At 50.1% G+C, this 23,514-nt stretch overlaps 1 protein-coding gene across 1 annotated transcript in view; it reads left to right on the top strand.

Annotated features, from left to right (window-relative positions):
• Positions 1 to 23,514, top strand: part of EMILIN2 (elastin microfibril interfacer 2) — a 55,209-nt gene that overhangs the window by 30,321 nt on the left and 1,374 nt on the right. The window contains exons 3-7 of the mRNA XM_004742789.3: positions 120 to 295; positions 4,804 to 6,732; positions 18,715 to 19,122; positions 20,367 to 20,399; positions 20,972 to 21,100. Coding sequence (XP_004742846.1) covers positions 120 to 295; positions 4,804 to 6,732; positions 18,715 to 19,122; positions 20,367 to 20,399; positions 20,972 to 21,100 — 2,675 coding nt within the window. The remainder of the gene's footprint in view (positions 1 to 119; positions 296 to 4,803; positions 6,733 to 18,714; positions 19,123 to 20,366; positions 20,400 to 20,971; positions 21,101 to 23,514) is intronic.

Here is a 23,514-nt window from a genome sequence, read left to right as displayed (position 1 = left end):
GGGTCAGCTCGGAGAAAGCAGACAGGGACTTGGATCCTGTTCATTCTGGTCCGGGTCAGGGAGGTTCAAGAACGCTCTCGACAGCCACAGTGAAGAGATGCCATGCTTTTCTTTGGCAGGTATCGTGTGAACTTCAGACCCAGATATGTCACCAAGTACAAGACAGTGACACAGTTGGAATGGAGATGCTGCCCCGGCTTTAGAGGGGGAGACTGCCAGGAAGGTCCCAGGGACACTGTGAAGACCCCCCGCCCCACACCTGCCCGGCCTCGAAATAGCATGAAGAAAGCCACAGGTAACTTCTTTGTGCTTTGCTGTGTGTGACCACCTCCAATCTTTTCAGCGTTCCTGCGGACAGTGGGATTTATGATTTTCAATGGCAATCTCTCCAGGGTCTTTAAGAACACACCTATATGCCTGCAGTAGACACATGTAGCATGCAAATTTATTTGCAGAAGCAATCAGAGACAGATTTATTTATTTATTTATTTATTTATTTATTTTACAAGTGGATTACTCTGTTAAGGACTTAGCTATCAGTGCAGGGCACAGTTTCAGACTGGTGTGGTGTGTGGCACAGATGAGAAGAGGTTCAGTGGTAGTGATGCTTTGTTTTTGCTTTTCATCTATAAGCTCTCATAAATCTGAATTTGAAGAAAAGAAACTGTTTTGTTTTGTTTTTAAATAGTTAAATCCGAGTCGTTCCCATTCTGTTTGGGGTGAGATATTTGCAAAGCTAAGAGGGAGAGGCATCAGTGAAGTTGTTCTTAAATCTGTTTATGAATTGTCTTTGAAGTAGCACAAACTCAGTGAATAATTAAGAAAGCAGTGATAATTTTCACTTTTTTTTTTTTTGGTATAACATTAAGCAAATGACTTTTATGGATTAAAAATTGTCCTTTTATCTTTTCTCTTTTTTAAGTTCAGTGAGAATACATGTAACCTAGGTTACCTCATGAATTTGATGGTTGTCTTCAAATGATTATATTTTCCCATGAGGTATTATCAATTTTGAAACTTAGTGTTTCCCAATACTGTCTGTAAAATAGATTTTAAAATAATTTTGTGAAAAAAGTAATGTGTATCAATTAAAGAATGCTTATAAAGTATGGAGAAATACTTAGTTACACATAATCTCATCACCATGTATTAACTACTGCTAACATTTTGTTATCATGTATTACTCACTTCCCATGTCTGCACATACATTTTGTTAAAGAAAAATTTGCTTATTCATCCCACAAATATTTATGGAGCTTCTATATCTGGTAGGCTGTATACTAGATACTTGGGAAAAGTGAAAAACAAACAGGCAGTCCCTGAATTCACCAAAGGCAAACGTCAGACAAGTAATTACAAGAAGTCATCATAGATAATATGACGGGGACACACGAAGGGCATCTGTTGGATCAGAATAGTTTACTTTTCTTCCATTTTTATTTTATAACATTTAAGCCTGTATGTAGTTTCCTGAGTCGAAAAGGAAAAGTTTAAAAGGACCCTTAGGAAAGCAGTGACCCTCATTCTCCCCCCGTTTCCCTTCTCAGCGGTAATTCCTTTCAACTCTTTAGATCATTTTGTGGAATTTACCTCCGTATCTGTTGAGCTCTCATCACGGAAGGTGAGGGTTGGACGCCTTTTCCTCTGCTTTCCAGCACATGGCTCCTGTACCCTCATCTTTCCATAAGTTTATACCAGGTTTTTAGTTTAATACTTGTTGTCTACATTGTAGTAACTGTATAGATAATGTTCACCGCTGAGTCGTGTCATATACTATGAATTTGTTGTCTTTCTTACACAGCTTTATTGGTTTCTTTAGAGTTATAATTGTCTTATATTTTCCTTTGCTTGATTTTTTTTTTTTTTTTATGTCTTTGTCCCTGTTTCAACCCACACTCTCCTCTGGATGATTATGTAGATGTCCTCTCATTGTGTTTAGACACATCAGTGTTATCTTCTGGAAGCAGTCCTTCCTAGAGCTTTCTTACCTGCCCCACGTGGTTTACCCTCTTTTCCTTGTTCACAGCTGCCAACTGGTGCTCTTACTTGTATCTTTCCCATTGATTCCCTCTTTCCTTTACTCTCTGCTTGTTCTCAACTTACTGCCTTGTCTTGGTAAAGCACATTCTCCAGTAGTTTTATGAGATTGTGTGGGAGGTACACTTTCTATTATTGTATAGTCAAAAACATTTTTATTCTATCTTTAGAATTCTAGATTTGAGATAACTTTCCTTTAGGATTTTGAAAGTATCACTCAGTTTTCTAGCTTCCAATGCAGCTATTAAAATGTCCAAAACCATTCTGATGCCTAATTTTTTTTATACATGACATGGTTCTGTTTTTTTTGTTTTGTCATTTTAGTAAGATTTTGTAAGGGAATGAAAAGGAAGTGCTTGTCCTTAATCCACTATCATTATAAAGAACATACTATTTTTTAAAATTATTTATTTGAGAGAGAGAAAGCAAGACATCGTGCACACTCGAGAATGAGTACAGGCAGAAGGAGGGGGAGAGGGGCTGAAGGAGAGGAAGAAGCAGACTCCCCGCTGAGCACGGGGCCTGAGGTGGGGCTTGTTTCCAGGACCCTGAGATCGTGACCGGAGCAGAAGTCAGAGGCTTAACCGACTGAGCCATCCAGGTGCCCCAAGAACATGCTATCTTTAGAACTTATTTTTTGACTTGGGGCACCTGGGTGGCTCAGTGTCTTAAAGCCTCTGCCTTCGGGGCAGGTCGTGATCCCAGGGTCCTGTGATGGAGCCCCACATCGGGCTCTCTGCTCCGTGTGGAGCCTGCTTCCTCCTCTCTCTCAGCCTACTGTGATCTCTGTCAAATAAATAAATAAAATCTTAAAAAAAAAAAAGAACTTATTTTTTAACTTAATCTATAATGAACAACCATTCATTAAATAATCTACGGTATCATTTAATGGCTTTTGAGAATGTGATTATTTGAACACCATCCCCTACTATTGGTCACTTAGGTTGTCTGTGGTTTTTCACTATTATAGATAGTATTTGTTGTTTTTTGCTGCTGTTGTTTTTTGTAGCTAGTATTTGAATAAACATTTTTTCCTGTTAGTATTTTAGATTCGTCCCTGATTATTAACTAGAATAAACTTCTAGAAGTATAATTGCAGGGGCAAAGGGATTCTGAGATTTTGATACATAAGCAAATCATCCTTTCAAGAACTTGTGGCAGTTTCCACAGTCCCTGGGAGTGGGTAGAAGAAGCATCTCCTTACATGTGGATTTCCCCCCAATCTCCTGCCTTTTGCTTTCATTTCCTTTGTTCAGAATGGCATTTCATCCGTATGTGATCAACAGCTTGGTTTTTTGCTCCTAGTGGCTTGAAGTAGAATACTTTTTTTCAATGTGGAAAACAAGGTATTCTTTATAGTTCTCTGCTTGGGAGTTTGGCCGACTGAATTCTAGTCTTGGTTTTACCACTCAGTTGATTTTAATGAATAATAGCTGTGGTTATGATTGCGTCCAAAAGTTTAGGGGAGGAAAAAACAATGAACAGTAGACGCAAATATCTACAGCGTTCTACATTTACTTGTAGTGGTCATTCAGTGTGCCTTAATGCATTTTATTTCTTTGCATAGATTGTGTTTGACTTTTTCCACCTGTCAAGATGGTCTCCATCCGTGCAGGCGTGTTGTTGTTTGCTCCTTCCTTCCTTCGAGATTTATTTATTTCAGAGAGAGAGAGAGAGAGCAGTGGGAAGGGCAGAGGGAAAGGGAGAAGCAGACCTCCCACTGAGCAGGGAGCCCAACGTTGTTCCTGATCCCAGGACCCTGAGATTATGACCTGAGCTGAAATCAAGAGCCGGAGGCTTGACCAACTGAGCCATCCAGGTGCCCCTGTTAGCTCTTTCTAGTGTTCCTCGTATCCTGCTATCCATATTCAGGGGCATGGTTTGCTTCTAATCTCCTATTACCTCAGGTTTCAGTAATTTGTTTGTTTGTTTAGTTTATTGATCGCTTTATTTTCATTTTTATGACTCATCTCATCATCTTTATAACTTTTTTTCTTCCTTCCATTCAGAATATTTCCTTGGAGGTAGATTTCTCAGATGATCAAAAATTCAATGTTTATATTCTTCGATTTAGTGAATCTTAGTATATATGTCCCCGTGGCTTTATCGTTAGGAGATGCCAAGAGGATCACTGCTCTATCTCTTTTGCTTTTAGTTTCCCCAACTGCATAAGGGTGCTGAACAATGTCTGTGAGACTCCTTTAGCCTAGCGAAGTTAATAAAAGTCAAAGAACATTTAGGAGTTGCCTGAAGGATAACTTACTGCTTATATGATATCATACCACCCAACAGCTAATGGGTGGATCATGCCAAAGTGGCTTCTTGTGGTTTTACAGTATGTAGTCAACCAGTGGGGTGTGGCTGCTGTTCACTAATGTGGGAATGATGTGTTCGTATGACTGAGTAGATTAAGAACACTTCCCTTTAGGGTGGAAGAAACCACTGACTGTCTATTATGTGCCACGTACATGTTCTCTTAACAACCCTAGGAAGGAAGATAGTATCTCTGGTTGGTAGGTGAGGGCGTTATGCTTCACAGAAGTTAATTAACTTGCTCAAGGGCAGACAGTGAAGCCAGAATGCGAGGGGAGGTCTCTTTGACTCAAAGCCTATAGTCTTTTTCTTTCTCCCACAATTGCCTGTGGTGAGAGGGGACGTCTATGTGAAGGTTTAATAATATTCCTCAAGTATGCTGTTTATTGCCTGTGCAGAAAATGGGAAACGGTAGAATGTGTTAAGTCATTTCTGACTCTTTCTTTGTAACAGATAATGAACCGAGCCAAGTCTCAGAGCCCAAGAAGACTTTGTCACCAACCCGTGCAGCAGAACCAAGCCAAATGGTAGATCCAAAACAGGGACCACAAGAACTTCAGGAAAAGAAAATCCAGGTGCTTGAAGAGAAGGTTCTCCGACTCACAAGGACAGTTCTTGATCTCCAGTCTTCCATTGCTGGAGTGAACGAAAACCTCAAACATGCCATTCAGGACGATGCCAGTAAAATGCTGGCATCATGGCTCAGTAACCTGCACCCCCAGCAAGTGCCCGACAGTGCTGTTGGCGGAGACACGGAGACCGTCCAGCTTCCCGATGTCCTCAACAATAAGGAATCTGGCATGAAGGACATCAAGTCTGAGTTGGCTGAGGTCAAGGATGCTCTGAAGACCAAGAGTGACAAGCTGGAAGAACTGGATGGGAAGGTAAAGGGGTATGAAGGACAGCTCAGACAGCTCCAGGAGGCTGCCCAGGGCCCTACGGTGACCATGACGACCAATGAGCTCTACCAAGCCTATGTCGATAGTAAGATTGATGCCCTGAGAGAGGAGCTCATGGAGGGAATGGACAGAAAGCTGGCTGATCTGAAGAACTCCTGTGAGTACAAGCTGATTGGCCTCCAACAGCAGTGTGATGACTATGGCAGCAGCTACCTAGGAGTGATTGAACTTATAGGAGAGAAGGAAACAAACCTGAGAAAAGAAATAAATGATCTTCGAGCCCGGGTACAAGATCCTTCAGCTCAGTCAGACTGCTGTGGTGGTAAAAAGAATGGCGACTTTGGGCAACAGATCAAGATGTTAGACCAGAAAATCGAAAGAGTTGCTGAGGCCACCAGAATGCTGAATGCACGACTGGACAATGAGTTTGACCGCCTTGCAGTTCCAGAGCCAGACGTGGACTTTGATGCCAGGTGGAATGAACTAGATGCAAGGATCAATGTGACAGAGAAGAATGCAGAAGAACACTGCTTTTACATTGAGGAAACCCTTCGGGGGGCCATTAATGGCGAGGTGCACGACCTGAAGCAACTTCTTGATCACAAAATACAGTCTTTGGAAGAGCGCCTGGGGAGTGTTCTCTCGGAGGTGGCCAACAGCACTGAGGCAGAACTCACCCCCTCAGCCTCCGCCTTACCTGCGGTGTCAGGGGCTGGGAACAAGCAGGTCCTGATAGAGTTAAATCACCTGAAGAACAAAGTTCAAGTTGTGGAGGATATTTGCCTGCAGAACTTTCCGAGAGAGCCTCATGGGATAGAAGATACTTTGCCAAATGGAGAAGACCACCTAATGGGTGATAGTTTGAACCTTTTGAAATCCCTGAATGACACGATGCATAGGAAGTTTCAAGAAACCGAACGTAGCATCCAGAAACTTCAGCAGGATTTTCGTTTTCTTTATTCTCAACTAAACCACACAGAGGACGATGTGAATCAGCTCCAGAATGAGCTGAACAGCTGTAGAGAAGGTAAAAACACGGCAGTGGGTGGGTTTTCTAAGGGGGGTGAGCACGGAAGGACGGTGGAGCCCCTGCCATCTCCCCGGGACCCCCTAGCCCCCTGCTGCAGCCAGCTGGAGGAGAGGTGGCAGCAACTGCAGAATCGGGTCCTCTCTGAGCTGGACGCTTGTAAGGAGAACACACACGGGGTCCAGAGGGACGTCTCCGTGGTGGAGAACAGGGTGTCTCACCTGGAGAAAACCTGCAGCAAGCTGGACTCCATCTCGGGAAGTCTTCAGAGGATCAAGGAGGGGCTTAACAAGCATGTCGGCAGCCTCTGGAGTTGTGTCAGGCAGATGAATGGGACACTGCGGTCACATTCCAGAGACATATCTGGCCTGAAGAATTCTGTCCAGCAGTTCTACAGCCACGTTTTCCAGATTTCTACTGACCTGCAAGACCTGATCCGATTTCAGCCGTCGGCAAGTAAGTTGACCTCTACAGTTCCATTTCTTGTATTTGCTTGCCACGTGTGTCACGCTAGACTTTGGATGGCCCATGGAACTGACTGCGTCTGTCCTCCCCTAAGTGTGGTTCGTAGGTTGGTGCCAGCTTGTGAATCACTAGTGCTGAGTGGCAGTGAGATAAATACCCACATCGAGAGTATTTGCAAACTTTTATTGAAAACAGTTTGTCATCACTGTAGCATTTACTGTCTGTGCATTTTCCAGAAGTATCAGGACAACAAATTGAAAATGAAAAAGGAATACTCCTTCACCACAGGGGGGATGGCAGATGTCTATCTGTGTATTTCTGTCATGTTGCTGAGCGAAGGGTTGGGGTCCCGTTTTTGGCGTGACAGCCTGGAGCGGTGGATATCGTCCCATTTTTAGTCAGGGAGCCTCCTGTATGCTTACAGGTTCACTTGTCCTCAGCCTCGCCTTTCGTTTGCGGGTGTCATTATAATCTTTGTCCGCATCATCTTCAGGCTACCTCCTCTTCCCTGAAATCTGAGGCCTAGGAGATGGCAATAAAATACTTTCCTCTTCCTTTCCAGAGACAGGGACCAGACGCTGGACAAATAACATTTTAGGGGCAGTGACTGTTGAAGGCCGTGTGGTGCCTAGAACCACTGTGCCTAGAGCAATGCTTGCTACGTGTTAGATGCTCAGTTAATGTTTGTTGAATGAATGAATGAGTGGTTCCTTAATAACATGAAGTAATATATGCAACAGAGTTCACTTCTTTGCTACTTGAGGGTTCAGCCCATCTTCCCTGAAGGACAGGGCTTCTCTTATACCTCCATTCTTTCATTTAAGTTGTCTCGGTCATGAGACAGCCCTCTCTAATTGGAGGCAGGGACTGAAAGTGAGTTCATATTTATTGAGCACGTTCTGTGTACCAGCACTGAGCTGGTTCGCTCAGGGGGCATGTCTTAGAGCCCCCCCCAACCGCCACTTGGGGAAGGTGCACTGCTTTCCCCAAAGGAAGTGTACATAGCCAGGAAGTGGCAGAGCCGGGGTGGGAACCCTGGAGGGGCTGCATCCAAGAATTGTCTTCCAGTCCGGAGCACATCTCCTTTGCATATTCCAGAGTTGAACACAGATTTACAGGGTCCAAAAGGACTTGGTGAGGGCCAACTGGAGGCCTACAAGGACCGCACTTCCTGGCCCTCTCCCTGTTTTCTCCTCTCTTCCTGTTTGGCTCGGCTCCAGGTGACAAAGGCCGTCACATGTTGAACTGAGAATTTATGGTCTGGAGCGGGCCTCTAGGATTTTTGGGTCCAAACCGAGACCTAAAACCCAAGGAGGGGAGGGCTAGAGCATGAGAGGGAGGGGAGCCATGGCGAGTCCTGACTAGGTCCCCAGGAAGCTGAAGGGGCTGAGGTAGTCAGGTAGGAAAGTGCCTTGTTGTTCCTGGAGATAAGGGGCTTATAGATAAGGGGGCACCCAGGCCCGCCAGGATGGGGAAGCAGGCCTTCACCCCAGTGCGAGGCCCACGACACTACACTATTTATAACCCTCCCCCCTTCCCAGGCCCACACAGCTCCTGTATCTCTGGAATGTTGAGTAAAGGTCACAACACTGTGTGTGTTCATAGAATGATTGTCCTTGGGGTGACAGCGCTGTCTGGACTATGCTTTATAATAACAGATTGAACCAGATATTTCCAGTTGATTTGCAACTCCCAGGCGGTGTGGGAAGCTGTGTTAACTCTTTCACACTTGTCTATCATGTCAGAGGTGAATGTCTTAAAAGAGAATGTAGCTTCTCAAAGATTATCCTTCTGGAATGAATTCATCACTGTGAATGTAGAATGTGTGGACTTTCGAGAATTCCATTGATTGAAAAGAACCAAAAATAAACAAGCAGGGCTTTCTTTCTCCTTGTATAGCATCCAGGTCTGGGAGTTCTGGAGCCTGAGAGCAGAGGTCCGGGGGGGCAAATCAGGAATGAAGGTCACAGTGAAAGTCACACATCGGCCAGTTGAAAGTCAAGTGAGCCTTTATTGAGCACCTGCTGTGTGCAGGGCTCTGTGAGAGACATGGAGAGAATGAGTAGCATGATCCTGACCCTCAAGGCATTTTCAGAGTGGGAAAGCCACACAGGTCTGCAGAGAGAATGAATGTGATAGTGCGTAAGGCCCAGCCAATGCTGTAGGGTTTATCCTTTCAGTTCCTAAGATCTCACCGAGCCTCTATTATGTGGTAGTTAATGAGCTATGTGTGTGGATTATGTGGATGACAATGCATGCGACAATGACAGTCTGGTGGCCAACAAGCTGACAAAGGGTCACGGGAATGGAGCTGGGGGGCAGGGCGTGGTGCATAGGCACACTGGGTGCGTGGAGGGGTCCCTGCGGCCACTGTAGAAGTCAGGAGAGAGCCCCCGAGTCACGGCTTCAAGGTTGAGTGGGTTGAGAGTTTAGAGACTGAAGGAGGAAGAGTGAGGTGGAGTGATAAGAGAAGCTTCTGGAAGGAGGTGTTACTGGAACGAATAATGAGGGGGTGGTTCGGGCCCAGAAAAGCAGGAGGGAAATACCTGGAAAACAAAATATGTTTTCCATTTTTCTGTGCATCAGGAACTCGGTGGGGCTTGGTTTAGCTTGGCTTGGTGGTTCTGCTCCATTTGACATTAGCCTGAGTCAGTCTCTTGGCCATCAGCATGGCGGCTGGGCCTGGCTGGGCTGGAAGGTCAGGGTCCTCCATGCAGCCGTTCTCTCTCTCTCTCTGTCTCTGTCTCTGTCTCTGTCTCTCTCTCTCTCTCTGGCTAACTTGGGCTGCTTCACAGCATGGCTGTCTCAAGGTAGTCAGACTTACTACATGGTGACTGGTCCGTAAAGGAAAGTGGAAGCTGCTGGGCCCCTTCCAGGCATGGCCGCCTCTCTGCCACATTCTGTTGGTCAAAGCAAGTTAGCTCTTTTTATTTTATTTACTTGTTTGACAGACAGAGATCGCAAGCAGGCAGAGGGGCAGGCAGAGAGAGGGAGGGGGAAGCAGGCTCCCCACTGAGCAGAGAGCCCGATGCGGGGCTTGATCCCAGGACCCCAGGATCGTGACCTGAGCCGAAGGCAGAGGCTTTAACCCACAGAGCCACCCAGGCACCCCGCAAGTTAGCTCTTGCAGGGTGACATGGTTTGTATGCATTGGGAGGGAAGGAATATTAATGACAGTCATCCTATCTCTCAGGGAGTAAAGGCCCAGGGATGAGGATGCAGGATGTAGGTTTGGACCAGGAACCAGATGGCTGGACTGACCAGGGAGGCGAAGTTTGGCCTTTCTACCCGGCGCACTGCCCTGTTCTTGGATGCCGTTCTTTTCTTCAGAAGCATCCCTAAGAGGGCCTGAATTTTCCAGAAGGCACCCAGGGTGGGAGCAGAAGGGGCTTCTGCTGATGCTCATATAGCTCCAAATCTATTTCGTCTCCCTCCCATTAATGCAGATGTTCTTCCTTGGGGTTTAAAAGGAACTCTTGAAATTATTTGCAAATGTTGATTATTTTTTTGGACCAAAAATCTGGACACAGAGAAGTGCCTAGCTTCCAAAAGGTAAAGAACCAGTATCTCACCTTGAGCTCAGTAAAATGTGATGCCCCTCTCCTGGCCCCCTCCATCACACCCACCATTCATTCCTGTACTCATTCATTCAGCTCATACAATCTGAGCCGCATTCTGGGGCTGCAGTGCCAGCCTTGTGAATGTTTTACTCTGGTAGAAAGACAGTCAATGCGCAGCCAAGCAAATAGTGATCTGATTTCAGCCAGTGCTCAGTCCACAAGGAAAGACACAACAGAGTAAGTTCATGAAGAAGAGGAGACAGCAATATATTTTAGGTGCTTGGCCAGCGGAGGGTTGCTCAGTGGAGATGACATCTTTGTAGAACCCTGCAGAGATCTGTGGGAAGTGTTCCAGGCTGACAGAACAGCATGTTCAAAGGCCCTGAGGCAATAATGAGTTGGCCCTGTTTGAAAAACTCAGAATGCTAGTTTTATCAAGTATATGAACAAGGCAAGTAGGTCCTAAGCATTAAGGTCAGAGAGGGGGTAGGAACCATATCATGGAGGATTTTATAGGCTACGGTAAAAGATTTAAGTATGATGAGGAACTATCAGAGGATTTTGACCCACGCAGCATCTATTTCCTGGGTTTGCAATCCCAGCTACCTCTAAGCTTTCTCTAGGACTTTGGGGAAGTCATTTATTTACCTAATTACCTAATTACCTAAAAGATGCACTTCCTGCATCTTTTAGTTGGAAATAATAATGACACTTACCTCAAAATGGTGTAGAGAGGATTAATACTCATAAGGAGTGGAGTATTAAATGGTGCCTGGCCCCTGGTAATCACTGGCATAGGTAATCAGTGGGCATTACCTATTACTTTAACCCTCTGTACCGTGTAATAGATGTTTACTCTGCTCACAACTGAACTTTTCTCCCTTTCACTTCCTACAAACCCCCAGGCACTTAGTCTCAGGAAGCCAGAGCAGCCTGTCCACAGAGCAGACACGGGATGAGAGCTCTGCATGTCAGGCTCCTGGCTGCTCTGTGGAATGTTCCAGATACCCAGTGGGGGTTTTCTCTCTTTCCTCCCCCTTTTGTTTTCTTTTCTAAGTCGGGGGTCAGGTGGGAAGTACAAAAAGTCCAGAAATGTCCCCTCCCAAGCTATTCAGGATTCACATTCAAATACTTCTGTTGATGAGAGGCTCAGCACTTGGGACAAAGTTAGGTTGGTAAGTCCTCTGTCCTTCTGTCTGATGTGGCCATAGGGGTTTGGCCCTCTCCCTGCCAATGCTCACTTCCATCACTGGAGATGCGTGGGGCCCTGCCCTTCTGGCTGGCACCCTCTGCCTTTCCCTGGGTCGGCATCTTGCGGGGTAGGAGTAGCTCTGTGGCAGGCAGCTCCAGGGTCTGCCCCCAGCCTGGGTGAAAGGCATCTTTACCTGCCTGGGCCCCGAGGACTGCCCTGGCCTGTAACTTGAGCATCGTCAGCAAGGCCGCGGCTGGCCGTGTCCTCTGACAGCCGGTGTATCCCAGCCTCCTGGTGTGCCCTAGATGCTGAGTCCTGGCTAGATGCCAGTGTTTGTGCTGTGCCTTTTATTAGGAGAGAGAGGGGCTTCCTAGGGTTGAAAAACCTGGGGCCCCCGTTGGGAGTGGACGGCAGGCGGAGGAATATTTCTGTGCATCAGGGAAGCTCTCTTACCCTGTGTCACTGTTCCAAGAAGGGATGTACCCGCCTAGATACTAGGATGTTGTTTCAACAGACCCCGGTGACAGCCGCATTACTTCCTTTTTCACATCCCCCCCATCTGTTTCTTCTGCTTATGTCGGAGGGCTGTTTCTCTTAGGACTTGCATTAGACGAAGCACAATGTTTCGTTTAGGAGTGTTAGAGATTTAGGAATCCCGTCTTTATCAAGTTGCTTAATGCAAGCTGTGCCATGAGAACGAAAAAGCATGAATTTTCCAAATATTTAACCATAAAACTTGGCGAGGGGAAGAGTGGTCTGATGCCACAGTGCTGGCGTGGGCTCTCACGTTGAAATTGGCTGAATCTGGGGCTGGTTTAGGTCCAAGATAGCATGATGGGCCAAGTCAGGGTTTTTGAAAGATATAAAGGCGAAAGCAAACTGCGTACACTCAGACCATCCTGACTCTAGCAAGATGCACCCTTTGACCCTGTGGGCATCTGTATTGGTCATGTCCTTTGGTGGGCGTAAGTAACAGCTGCTTTTCTGCATCTTAACCTTGAATTTAGAACAGTGGTGTTCTCAGGGCTGAGCTCTCTCATAACTGCATGCAAAAGTCCTCAGGGAGCTTTAGCAAAAGAAGAACTCTGTTGGGGGTGGGGGGGCAGTCAGGAGATTCCTGCTCAACATGAGACATGACCCAGGAATTTGTTATCAAATTTGTAATTAAAACAAAATAAAACAAAAAAACCCTAGTTCTGGTCTCAGAAACAGAAGGAAGGCCACTTCCAAGGCAGCAGGATTATCACCACCCAGGGGGAGCTATGCCCAAAAGAAGGGGAGAAACAGGGAAGAAGGGAGAGGAGAGAGAATGAAAGGGCGACTTTGACACTGGGGGGCAACCAGAGGGAACTAGGTGTGAGCCAGTCCGCTTGAGGACTCTTCCGCGCTTTCCATCTCCCTCACTGCGGCTTTGTAGTCAGTCTTCAGCCAGGGAGCGTAGATTCTGTGCATTTCTATAGGGATTTGAGGATCCGCCTGTGAAATTCTATTCCCTCCCCACCAGAATAGTCCCACGTGGTGTTGATGCCCGGCTAGGTGCGACTCCCCCAACCCTGGGATTCTGTGCTTGCAAATTCCTTCCGTTTCAAACGTCTCACCGCCTGTGTGGGCGTCTCCGTGTTCTCTAGGTTGTGCTGGTGGGAAATATGGCCCCGATTCCAGGGTTTCCCGCGTGGTTGCGTCGGGACTCGCTCTGTCGCCCTCTCTAGGAGGCCACACTGCGCTCCTCCGTGGCTCCCAGGGCTTCCTGTCGTTCCAGCCAGAGCTGCCAGCCGTGTCCAGGTCACTGCGTGCGCAGTGTAGAACCGTGGCCCGGAGACCAGGTCAGGGGCTGTAAGGGGTTCTCCCCGCCCCAGCAGGCCTGCAGTGCTCCGGGGGCGTGCCCGGGGTGGTGGGGGGGCTCATGCGTCCGCCGCGCCGCTGCGGGGAGCCGGAGCATCCCCTTCCCCGTGGCGCACGCTGGTGGTCAGCTGCGAAGACTTCGCGGGCGTCCGGGGAGCGTCTGGAGGCCCGATGGCCACCTGTCAGCCTTCCCGCAGGTCGGCCGCCCCCTCCGCCGGACGCCCCGCACAGTGTGTGACAGCCGGGGAAGCGGGCACCGGTTTGGTCTGGTTGGCAGGGGGGGGCCGGGGTCTGGCCTGTTGAACGGACCAGGCGGATGAGGCGGGAGGGGTCGCTGGCCTTCCCGCAGCCCAGCGGGGCCCGAGCCGACACCGCAGACCAGCCCGTGCCGCTGCTCTGCGTCTGGAACAGATGCCCCCGTGGGCCCTCCTTCCTGCAGTTTCCCGCCACCTCACAGCTGCTCTCCCTCTGGGGTGTCCTGGCGGCACAGGGCACAGACACAACCCGGGCTCCTATCCCCACCCCCCCGCCCCGCCAGGGCGCAAAACGGCTGCAGGAGCCCCGTCCTTCGCCCGTGGTCTCATGGAGGACTGCGGCTGGGCTTCCGCGGGTCTTAGCTTTAGTGAGGGCGGAACTGGCGTTTGATAGGACTCGGGAGGAGAAGGAGCGGCCTTTCGCGGCTGGGTACCAGGCCCGTCCACGGCGGGCTGCGGTGCTGCCCGTAGGCTGGGGTGGCCTGAGGCCACAAGGACAGATCAGGCCTGGAGCCTGGGGCGGCTCCAGGGGCCGAGGCAGCGCACGCGGGGTGCAGCCCGCCCCTCCTCCGACGCCTCGGCTCAGACGCCTGGGCAGCAACCCTGGGCTCTTCGCGACGGCTCAGTTCAAATGGTCACTCTCTGAATTAGAAACACATGTTGAGTTCAGAAAGACAAGCCGCGGCCAGGAGTGATCTTTCCAGAATGAGCAAAATGCTGTCCCAGTCTTTGTAATGCGTGTATCTGCGTTGGAAACGACATGTGATACGGTGATGCTGGGGAGCCGGCCTAAGCTGGGGGTAAAGGGGGCGGGGCTGCGGAATGACGGGACCCAGGGCAGCTTTGTCTTCACGGCCCTGACGGATATCCCTTGGAGCAGTCAGCCGCTTACAGCAAGCATGGGTGCCCTTCACAAGGAGATCAGTGGAGGGTGTCTGTTTATTCTTTTCCCTCTGGCTTCCACTCTGTGTGACAAGCCTGGGTGTTGAAGGAGTGATGGATGTAAAAGAATGGTCTGAGACCCCCAGAATGACGAAGACTTTTGGCCAAAATTCAAGTGCCTAATGCAATGGCTGGCGGGGAGTTAGGGTGTGGCCCCTATACCTGCCATCCTTCTAAGCTTCATTCATTCACCAAACACTTAAATGTCTCAATGTGATGCGGCCCTGTGCCAAACTGGAGGATAAAATCTCGGTAAAATGTGTCCTCAATGGCTCATCATCCAGCATGACAGGAATGATATTAAAAAAACTGAAAGAGCTCCCAGAGGCTCAAAGTGCTTCAAGGTTCAGAGGTGGGATTGTTCAAGCTCTGTTAGGCAGATCCCTGCTGGCTTCCTGGGAGAGGTGGTGTCTGAACCGGGTCTTCAGGGAAGGTGCTGGAAGAAGCTGTCTTAGGGAGTGGGAACACTAAAAGCAAAGATGCAAAGGCAGAGAAGCTCCGAGGAGGGTAAGGCACCAATGAGGACACTGAGGCTGCAGGAGGAGTTGGAGCAGGTGGGGGAACTCGGGATGTCGGGAGAGATTCGGCTGGATTTTATGAGCATTGGGAAACAACTGCAGATTTTCGAGCGATCCTATGTCCAGAAAGCTTTCAAAAAGGGCATTCTGAAAAAGGTGTGGAAGGAGGAGCCAAAGTATTTCAGGATTAGAATCAGCAGGACTTAGCAACAGAGCGTGTGTGTGTGTGTGTGTGTGTGTGTGTGTGTGTGTGAAAGTGCGTGTGAGTGAGAGAGAATATGACTGAGTGGCTGGACGCAGGGCCTGGGAGAATGCTGGTGGCTTTCAGAGAAAGAGCGCTGGTTCGGAGAGTGTGGTAGGAACAGGTAAGAAAATAAAGACCAGTTCAGGGGGCTTGTACTTTGCTGACCACCATCCACTGAGGACTGAGGGAAAGTGTTTACTTTTAAATTTTGGATGGAGACACATACACGTGGACTACAGGACAGGAGCCCTAGGTGGGGGGTGGGGAAGGAAAGAGGCCTGAGGAGTGACGTGGATGGGGCAGCACCAGAAGGGAAAGGGGGGGCGGGGGGGGGGCACGGGGTGAGGAGGAGGGAACGGAGGACAGATGCACAGTGCAGGCTGGTGCGCTTGCATTGGAAGGCAAGGGTAGAAACAGGCCCTCGGAGAATGTCTTCTTCAGTTACGTTTCATAAAAATAAATAAACTCGTACTGAAAGGCTTATAAGGAAACCACCCCCTGTCCCCACCTGTCCCTGGAACTTCTAGCTCCAGAGGCAGCCACATGCAACTGATATTTACCTCTATATTTCTAAATTGACTATTAATTTTAAATATCTCTCTATATAGATATTATGTGTATCGTATTTAGACATTACATAGCAAGTATCAGCTATCAGCATTAGTTTATGTATTAGGCTCACTCATAGCTCTCCTGCTTCCCCGCCCCCCCCAACTCCCACTAGAATTTACCACTAATCAGTGGTCGATATTTATGCTGTTATGAGCTAAATAGTTCAATATAGCTGAATATGATTATGTTGCATTTTGTTTTGCTCTTCTTTGAATTAGTAGCAGTGTTATACTATTATTTGCTAGATTTTATGTATCTACTTTGGATTCTTCTTACCCTAGGGTATCCTCTCAATATAATTTTCTATTCCATATAAAGTAGCAGATCATTTGTTGGTTCCATTTTTATTTTATTTTATTTTTTTAAATTCATGACCTCCCCTCTGGAGTTCTCTCTTTCCGATTCCATCTGGACGGCTTCTTCTCCGGACTTGCTAAAGGGCTTTCAGTTTGAAACTTGCTTTACTACCATCCTAGAAATTTCTTGAACCTCTCTTGTTTTGGGCTGTTTGCTCTTTTTCATGGTTTACTTGTTTCAGTGGAACATGTTTTCTAAGCTTTTTAAGAGGCCTGATAGTTTTTTTTTTAAATATTTCATGTCTGAAAATATTTATTCTTGAATCATAATTGATGGATATTTTGGTTGGGTAGAGAATTCAAGATCAGCAATGATGCCCTCAAAATTTGAAGACATTGCTCTCTTGTCTTCTAGTTTCTGTTGTTGAGAAGCCTGATGATGCTCTTTGGATTTAAAATCACTTTAAAAAAATTTTTTCCCCTGAAAGCTTATAGGATCTTCCCTTTTCCTCAGTGTTCTGAAAATGCCTTGGTTTAGGTCTTTTATTTAATAATTGTGCTGGAATCAAATTGTGTGTGTGTGTGTGTGTGTGTGTGTATTTGATGCTTCTCACCTTACCACCTCATTTTCCGTCCTATGTCTGTTTTTCTGATTTTTTTCTTGGAAGATTTCTGGACTAATTTTCTTTCTTTTTTTTTTTTTTGGACTAATTTTCTTTTGGTGCCCTTCCTGTTGTCCATCATTTCATCTTCCTGTTCTACCTTCTGAAAGATTTCCTTGATTTTCTCTATGAAACTCTTTCATTGAATGTGCTTATTTTGGCAAGCATATATTTATTAGCAAAGGCTCTTCCTGATTGTGATTATGCCTTTTTATACCACTCCATACTTGCATTGCTGATGGTGGCTTTGGTGTTGTTTTTGGTTTTGTTATTTATTTATTTATTTGAGAGTTTTACATGTTTCTTTTCTTGCATGGTGTATTTCTTCAGAATTTCTTTTCATTAGTTGGATGACTTGTTTTAGTCTGTTTCTTTTTGGAGGCTCTCCTTGCATACCATGTGATCTTGACCATGGTTCATATTTGAAGGTGAGGCACTGGATAAGATTTCATGCTGATGGGCTTCATTATGGGGTCAATTTGAAGATTCTCCCTTTCTCCAACCTAAGCTGTAAGTAAGTGTCCTGGGAGCTGAGAAGGGAAAGAGGGTTGGGAGCCTCCTGAATCAATGGGCAGATTTTGTGTTTCCAAACTGTTCTCTCCTGTCCTCCATTGTCGCTGATGTCCCCATGTCTGCAGTCCCTCTCTCACAATTTCTATCTAACCCAACGCTTCTCAACGATGGTTTTGAAGAGAATTGAGGCCTGATGCTGTTCCATTGAATGATGTGAATTCCCTTCTCTTGCATCTAAGTGTTAGCTCTGTATTACCCTTCTGATGACTGAGAAAGTGGTGAAGCATTCTCCATAGGGTGTAATTCTGTCATGGAGCCCTGGTCAGTTCCTTTGGGGCTGGGCGTGTGTGAGCTTCATGGCTCTTTGGTGGAAGGGGAGCATGTGTTTGATCGCTGTAGTTACCTTACTGAGTTTGGAAACAAGACAGTGGGTCAAAATGCAATCACTGATTTTGCCTGGACTTCATCGTATAGTTTTGGGACCTGGGCACTGCCAACACCATACCGACAGTAGAGGTGGGTGGGGTTTGGTTTTGAGGCCTGTATCTGCCAGTCCTGGTTATTTTTAGCTGCTTCATGGGCCCTCAGGAAACCTTCCTGGAAGCCTGCCTGGTTCCAGGAATGTATTCATAGGAGGAAGGGGAGGCAGCTTCCTGGTGTGTCACAGCGCCATCCCACGAGGGCAGGGAAATGTGAATCAGCGGGTTCCTCCCGTGGAAATTCCCTCAGTTGGCGATCTTAAGACTGTGGCAAGAGGCGTAGGGTGTTTCTGCTCCTTTGGGGCCTGTGCCTACTGCAGAGGAGCCTCCAGCTCCCTGATGCCTCCTGGGGTCATGGTGGCAGCTGCATTCAGCAGGGCCTCGACTTGTGACCGAGGAAACATAAGGTGGTTGGGGGCAGTGGGTCCTGTTCAGTAATTCGTGACACACCTGTGGTATCATCATGTGGAGAAATCCGAAGTTTCAAGTTTCAGTGCTGGGGCTAAGAGTGGTGCTGCTTTGGGGAGTGCAGCCATTGTGTAGAAAGGTTGAAAATCCTCCCCCTACCCCTTGAGCCCTGGTCCCGCTGGCCTCACCAGCTTCTGGGTGACTTGAGGGTAGCTTGACCTGGGGCCCATCTTCTGAAGCTGTGAGGCACGCTGTCCCCATGCTGGGGAGGCTGCTCTGGGCTTGCCAGGCCAGTGCCCACGATGCTGTTGCTGCTGCATGCACAGCCACCAGCCACATACCTGCCTAGGGTGCTGAGCCTGTAGGGTTAGCCTAGGGAGGAGCCTGGGCTGAGCAGTCATGTCTGAGGTTTTTAACCCTGCCTGTTTCTCTCCATTTTCCAAATGCTCAGCGGAGGAGCCCTCTGAAGCACCCCCATCTGGAGGAAAGGCCCCGCAGGTGCCTGGAAAGCCCTCCCGCCCAGCTCTGGTGGAGGCCCCCACAGAGGCCTCTCATCCCGAGCCGACTCCTCTGCCAACACCAAGTGCTCCCCCGCTTTCTGAGGACCCCAGAAAACGGCCACACATGGGCCAGCAGCCCATCCTGCCCAAGAAACCCCCACAGCCGTTGCCCCCGCCAGCATGGCCAGGCTGGACAGGGCTGCCCTTCTTGCCCGGCTCCACTGGGGTCATCATGGAGACTGGAGAGGCGGGGCCTCCGGGGAGGATGGGCATGTCGGGGAGGGGCCTGCCCCAAGGAGTGGACGGCCAGTCAGGGCAGCGGCCCATCCCTAGTACCGAAGGCTTCGCGGGAGCACCAGGTAAGTCCCCCGCAGCTGGCACATCTGAGCCTGGGGGTTGGGGAGGTTGGGTGTTGTGAGAATATATGGAGGGTCAGCCTGAGCCTTAGGGGGTCTGCTGCAGGGTCGTTCCCGGTGCAAGTTCCAAAAAGCTCTTTAGAGGTGCTGAGGGATGAGTTCATGCTGATTAAAACCCCAGAGGCCAGGCAGCCCCAAGGATAGTGCAGTAAACACCGCATCCCTCTTCTGGTAGGACACGTACCTGGGACTCCCAGTGTGGCCTGGGAGCCTGCACAGCAGTGGAGAATGCCACCCCTCGGGGTGGGTGGGCCAGAAGGTTCAGGCTCAGATCTCAGGGACGTGACCCCAGGCTTTGGGGCCTGGGGCAGCTTTGTCACCCCTGTAAGACTCAGTTCCTTCACAGGCAAAAAGCAGGGTAAATAGTAGGAGCCTAGAGGTTGGAGGAGAAAGCCTTGTTCATTGCGTGGCCAGGAAGGGCTATTTGTGAGCTGGGCGGGGCGGGGGGGGGGGTGTTGAGGCAAGGCAGGAGGGAGGAGAAAAAGGGAGCGAGCCTGTGTGGGACTCCTGCTGCGTGCCAGGGACTGAATCAGGGGCTGGCTCTGCAGTAGCTGTGCTCGCTGCACTGTGCTGTCCGTAGTCATTCCGTTCAACAGATGGGGGACCAGAGGCTCGGGGCCTGGACAGGGAAGCAGGGTGCTGCGTGGGACAGAGCAAACCCCAGCAGGCTGACCCCAGCAGGGAGGGTCTGGTGCCCCCGGGGCCCCTGAGGTGCCATGGCCTCCAGGCAGGAGGGGCCTGTGCTGGGAACACGAGAAGCCATGGGTGCTTTGTTCCTGCTCAGCCTCCCCAAGCTGCAGCCATCACAGCTCTCCGCCAGGCGCCTGTGCCTCTCTGGAGAGGACAGTTTTCCTCCTGTTCGCGCCATGCCTTACAGCTGGTTATAGTCTAGGACGCCGTTTGTCCCTCCGCACTTCTAGCCCCCGCCCCCACACATGCATGCAGGAAAGACGGAGTCTAGCATCCTCTTCTCTCCCCCAGCCAGCTTGCCCTCAGGGCTCTTCTCTGCTCCGGGAAAAGTGGGCTAGTGAGGAAGCAGGCACAGTGGGGACACGACTGTGCCTCTGCTCCTGGGAAGGCAGCTTGGAGTGGGGGCCTAGGTCTAGGTCTATTTAAAGAAATAGCATGAAGATCAGGGAGAAAAAGTGGGGCTACCGTTTGACATTCGACCCTATTTTGTTTTCCAGGATACCCCAACTCCCCTCCGGCAGCCCCCCCAGGTACGTCTGCTGGGAGACCAGGGCCGCCTCTGCCCCTCTCCTGCCTGTCCTACCTCCTCCCTCTGGGCTGATAATGTGGGTGGAAGTCGGGGTCCACCAAAGGGGCGGGGACCACTCCTGACTGGACTGAGCCCTCAGAGAGGGGCAGAGTCAAGCCTGAGACCAGGACTTTCCCTCAGACATCAACCCTGAGCTCGTGGAGTTGGCTAAGAGGCTCCCTGGCTGGGTCTGTGCCTGGTGTGGCCGTGCCCAGCTTCCCAGTGCCCCACTCCATGCCCGCCCTGAGCCCCCCGATGCCCACACACGCCCAGTGTCACGCAGCGGCTCACACATGCCTGTGGCCTCACAGGCCCACCCCCCGCCTGTGCATGTCCCACTGCTCAGCAGGCCTGGCTACTGGCCTGACCAGGACTGGTCTGGCCCTTGCGTGTGAGCACTTGGTGTCCCACGGTGCTCTACCACCTTAAGGCAAGAGTACGGTGAGGCTGCCCGTCCAGCCTGGCACAGAGGCCTCAGTGATCCAGGCCCTGATCTCTGACCCCTGTACACGCTCCGTGTCCTCTCGGCTCCAGGGGTTCCAGTGCCTTCTCTGGTGTCTTTCTCGGCGGGGCTCACCCAGAAGCCTTTCCCCAGCGACGGGGGCGTCGTCCTCTTTAACAAAGTGCTGGTTAACGATGGAGATGTGTACGACCCCGACACCGGTAAGCTTGGAGACTGTGTGCGACTGCATCTCCCGTCGATAGCGCCTCCTGTCTGGTCGGCTTCCCTGGGTCCTGGGTGCGGGGAGCGCCACACGGAGCAGCTGCGGGCACGTGAGGGACCAGCTGGCCCGGGGTGCTTTTCCCAGCTTTGTGTGATTTTACGAAGACATTTCCAGCTCACAGGCTGCGGGGCGGGCGGGCGGGCAGGCGGGTGTGCAGTAACATTTTTTAGTCCTGAGGTCAGCATACCAGCCCTTGGCCCATGCTAGGGGAATCATTGTTTGTGGAGGTTGTGGGGCTCTGCCTGCCAGTCACTGTGCCCCGGCGCCTTCCTGCTGTCCCTCCATGCCATTGGGAGGCCCTTTTCAGTATCTGTTGTTCTCATACCCTGAGACAGGACAGGTGGGAGACAAATCCCCGGCCCTGTCCCCTTCAGAAGCTGATTATGACCAGAGCCAAAAAAGGGGACAGCATTCCATCCAAAAGGGGCCAGACCATGTTTGTGGGGTCTCCTGCCTCGGGAACAGAACCACTCCTGCTCTGGGTCAGGATTCTGCCTGTGGCACCTGAGTTGTCCCCAGCCCCTGAGGATAGTGAGGACTGAGGTCACCTCAGATTCCTATTGTGTAGGTTTCCTCCTTTCTGCCACACCTGAGCCTGGGTTTTTGTCCATCTTTGTCCCCGGGGACTGGAGTCAGACCTTTCCTGAAAGGCCAGCGTGTCAGGGCCCCACTTCTCTGCCGAGCCCATGGCAGCCTGGAGGCAGGTACCTGGGTGTCCCCGGGGCAGGTCAGGGCAGAGACCCGAGGCAGGTGCTGAGGCCCAAGCAGCCAGGCGGCCTTTCCTGAGTAGGCCACAGACTCTGAGTAGCCGGTCTCTGAGCCCATCAAGCGCCAGCGTGCTGAGGGACCCCCACGGGTCTTCCCTGAGGAGCTGCATGATGGCAGGTGGGAGTTCAGGGAGGTTACGAGGAGGCAGATGAAACGGGGTTCCTTCATGGCAGAGTTTTTAGTCCTCCGCCTCCTGTCTGCCCGCATGGCTACTAACAAATCCCACAGTGGTTCTTAAGTTTTACTGAGCATGAAAATTACCTGCAAAACTTGGAAAAATGGAACTCGGTGTCCTCCAGGCCAGTTGAAGTCAAGCTCAGGACTCTGCTGCTGCTTATTTTTTAAAAATATTTTTGAGAGCGAGCGAGCGAGCATGAGGAGAGGGGCAGAGGGAGAAGCAGACCCCCCACTGAGCCCGGGGAGCCCAATGCATGGCTCCATCCCAGGGCCCTGAGATCCTGACCTGAGCCATAGGCAGACAGGTAACCGGCTGAGCCACCCAGGGGCCCCAGGACTCTGGATTTCTGACCTGCTCTTGAGGTGCAGAAGTAGGCTGGGGTGCGAGACGTATCTTAGCTTCCAGAGACCTTTACTTTCCCTGCAAGTACAGCCTCCTCCTGGGGCCCTCCCTCCATGCTGCCTTGGTGGTGGGGACAGCTTGTCCACAGTGGCTTCATTTCTGGCACATTCCAGGATGCCCAGCCCAGAACTGTATCTTCTTGTTGAGCAGTTCCTCATTAAAAGAAGTTCTGGGGAATCCTGAATGTGGATTCAGTACAGGCAGTCTCCAAGCGAGGGAAGAGGCCATGGGCTCAGAGTGCTGGGACCAGGTCTGTTTTCAGGGTCCAGGTGCCCCTCAGGAAGACTGTGGAATGCCGGAGAACTAACCCTTACAAGCTGGGAAGACAGCAGGGTGGCCTGGCATGTGCTCTTTTTTCAGGGCAGGTAAAGACCCAGCCCCTGAGGTTCCCTCTCAGCTCCGGGGTGGCCCTCTGTTCTGTCACTCTTGGCCTGTGATCAGGGTCCATGTCCAGCCCCCTCCCCACAGCCCATGGGAAGTGGCTGCTCCTGCGTTGCGGATGGGCTCCGACTCTTCTGGGTTTGGGGCCAGTTGCCGCTTTGCAAATGGTACATCTACAAATCCATCTCTTCTTCCTCAGGCCGTCTCTGTATCTCTGAGCACTGCTTCCCCAGGCCCAGAACCTGGCTTATATCTGGCCATGAGTGGATGCCACCTGTATACTGGTCCAAGACAGGCAGCCTGGCTGGCTCTTCTGCATGAGGGCTGGCTGTGGTCTCTCCCACAAGCTTTGTGGGTTCTTTTTGGTCCCTTCTCCTCAGGAGGCAACTCAACCATTTTGTAGATTTGGGGCCCAGCACACAAGTTGTGAGGCTTATTCTCAGTGGCTCTTGGGGAGCTTTGCATCCTGGAGAAAACTCCCAAATGGCAACCAGAATCTGGGTGGCTGCTGCTGCTCCACTACACCTTGGGTGGCGGGTGGAGGTGGGAGCCGGCCCCAAGCTGGGCCTTGGCCTTGTGTCTCCACACCTGTGCTGCACACACAGCACCACGGAGGCTGGTGT

This window comes from Mustela putorius, unplaced genomic scaffold (assembly GCF_011764305.1).
Source record: "Mustela putorius furo isolate JIRA1106 unplaced genomic scaffold, ASM1176430v1.1 tig00003858_pilon_pilon_pilon, whole genome shotgun sequence".
In the NCBI taxonomy this organism is placed as follows: Eukaryota; Metazoa; Chordata; class Mammalia; order Carnivora; family Mustelidae; genus Mustela; species Mustela putorius.
This window is presented reverse-complemented; position numbering and strand designations above follow the sequence as displayed.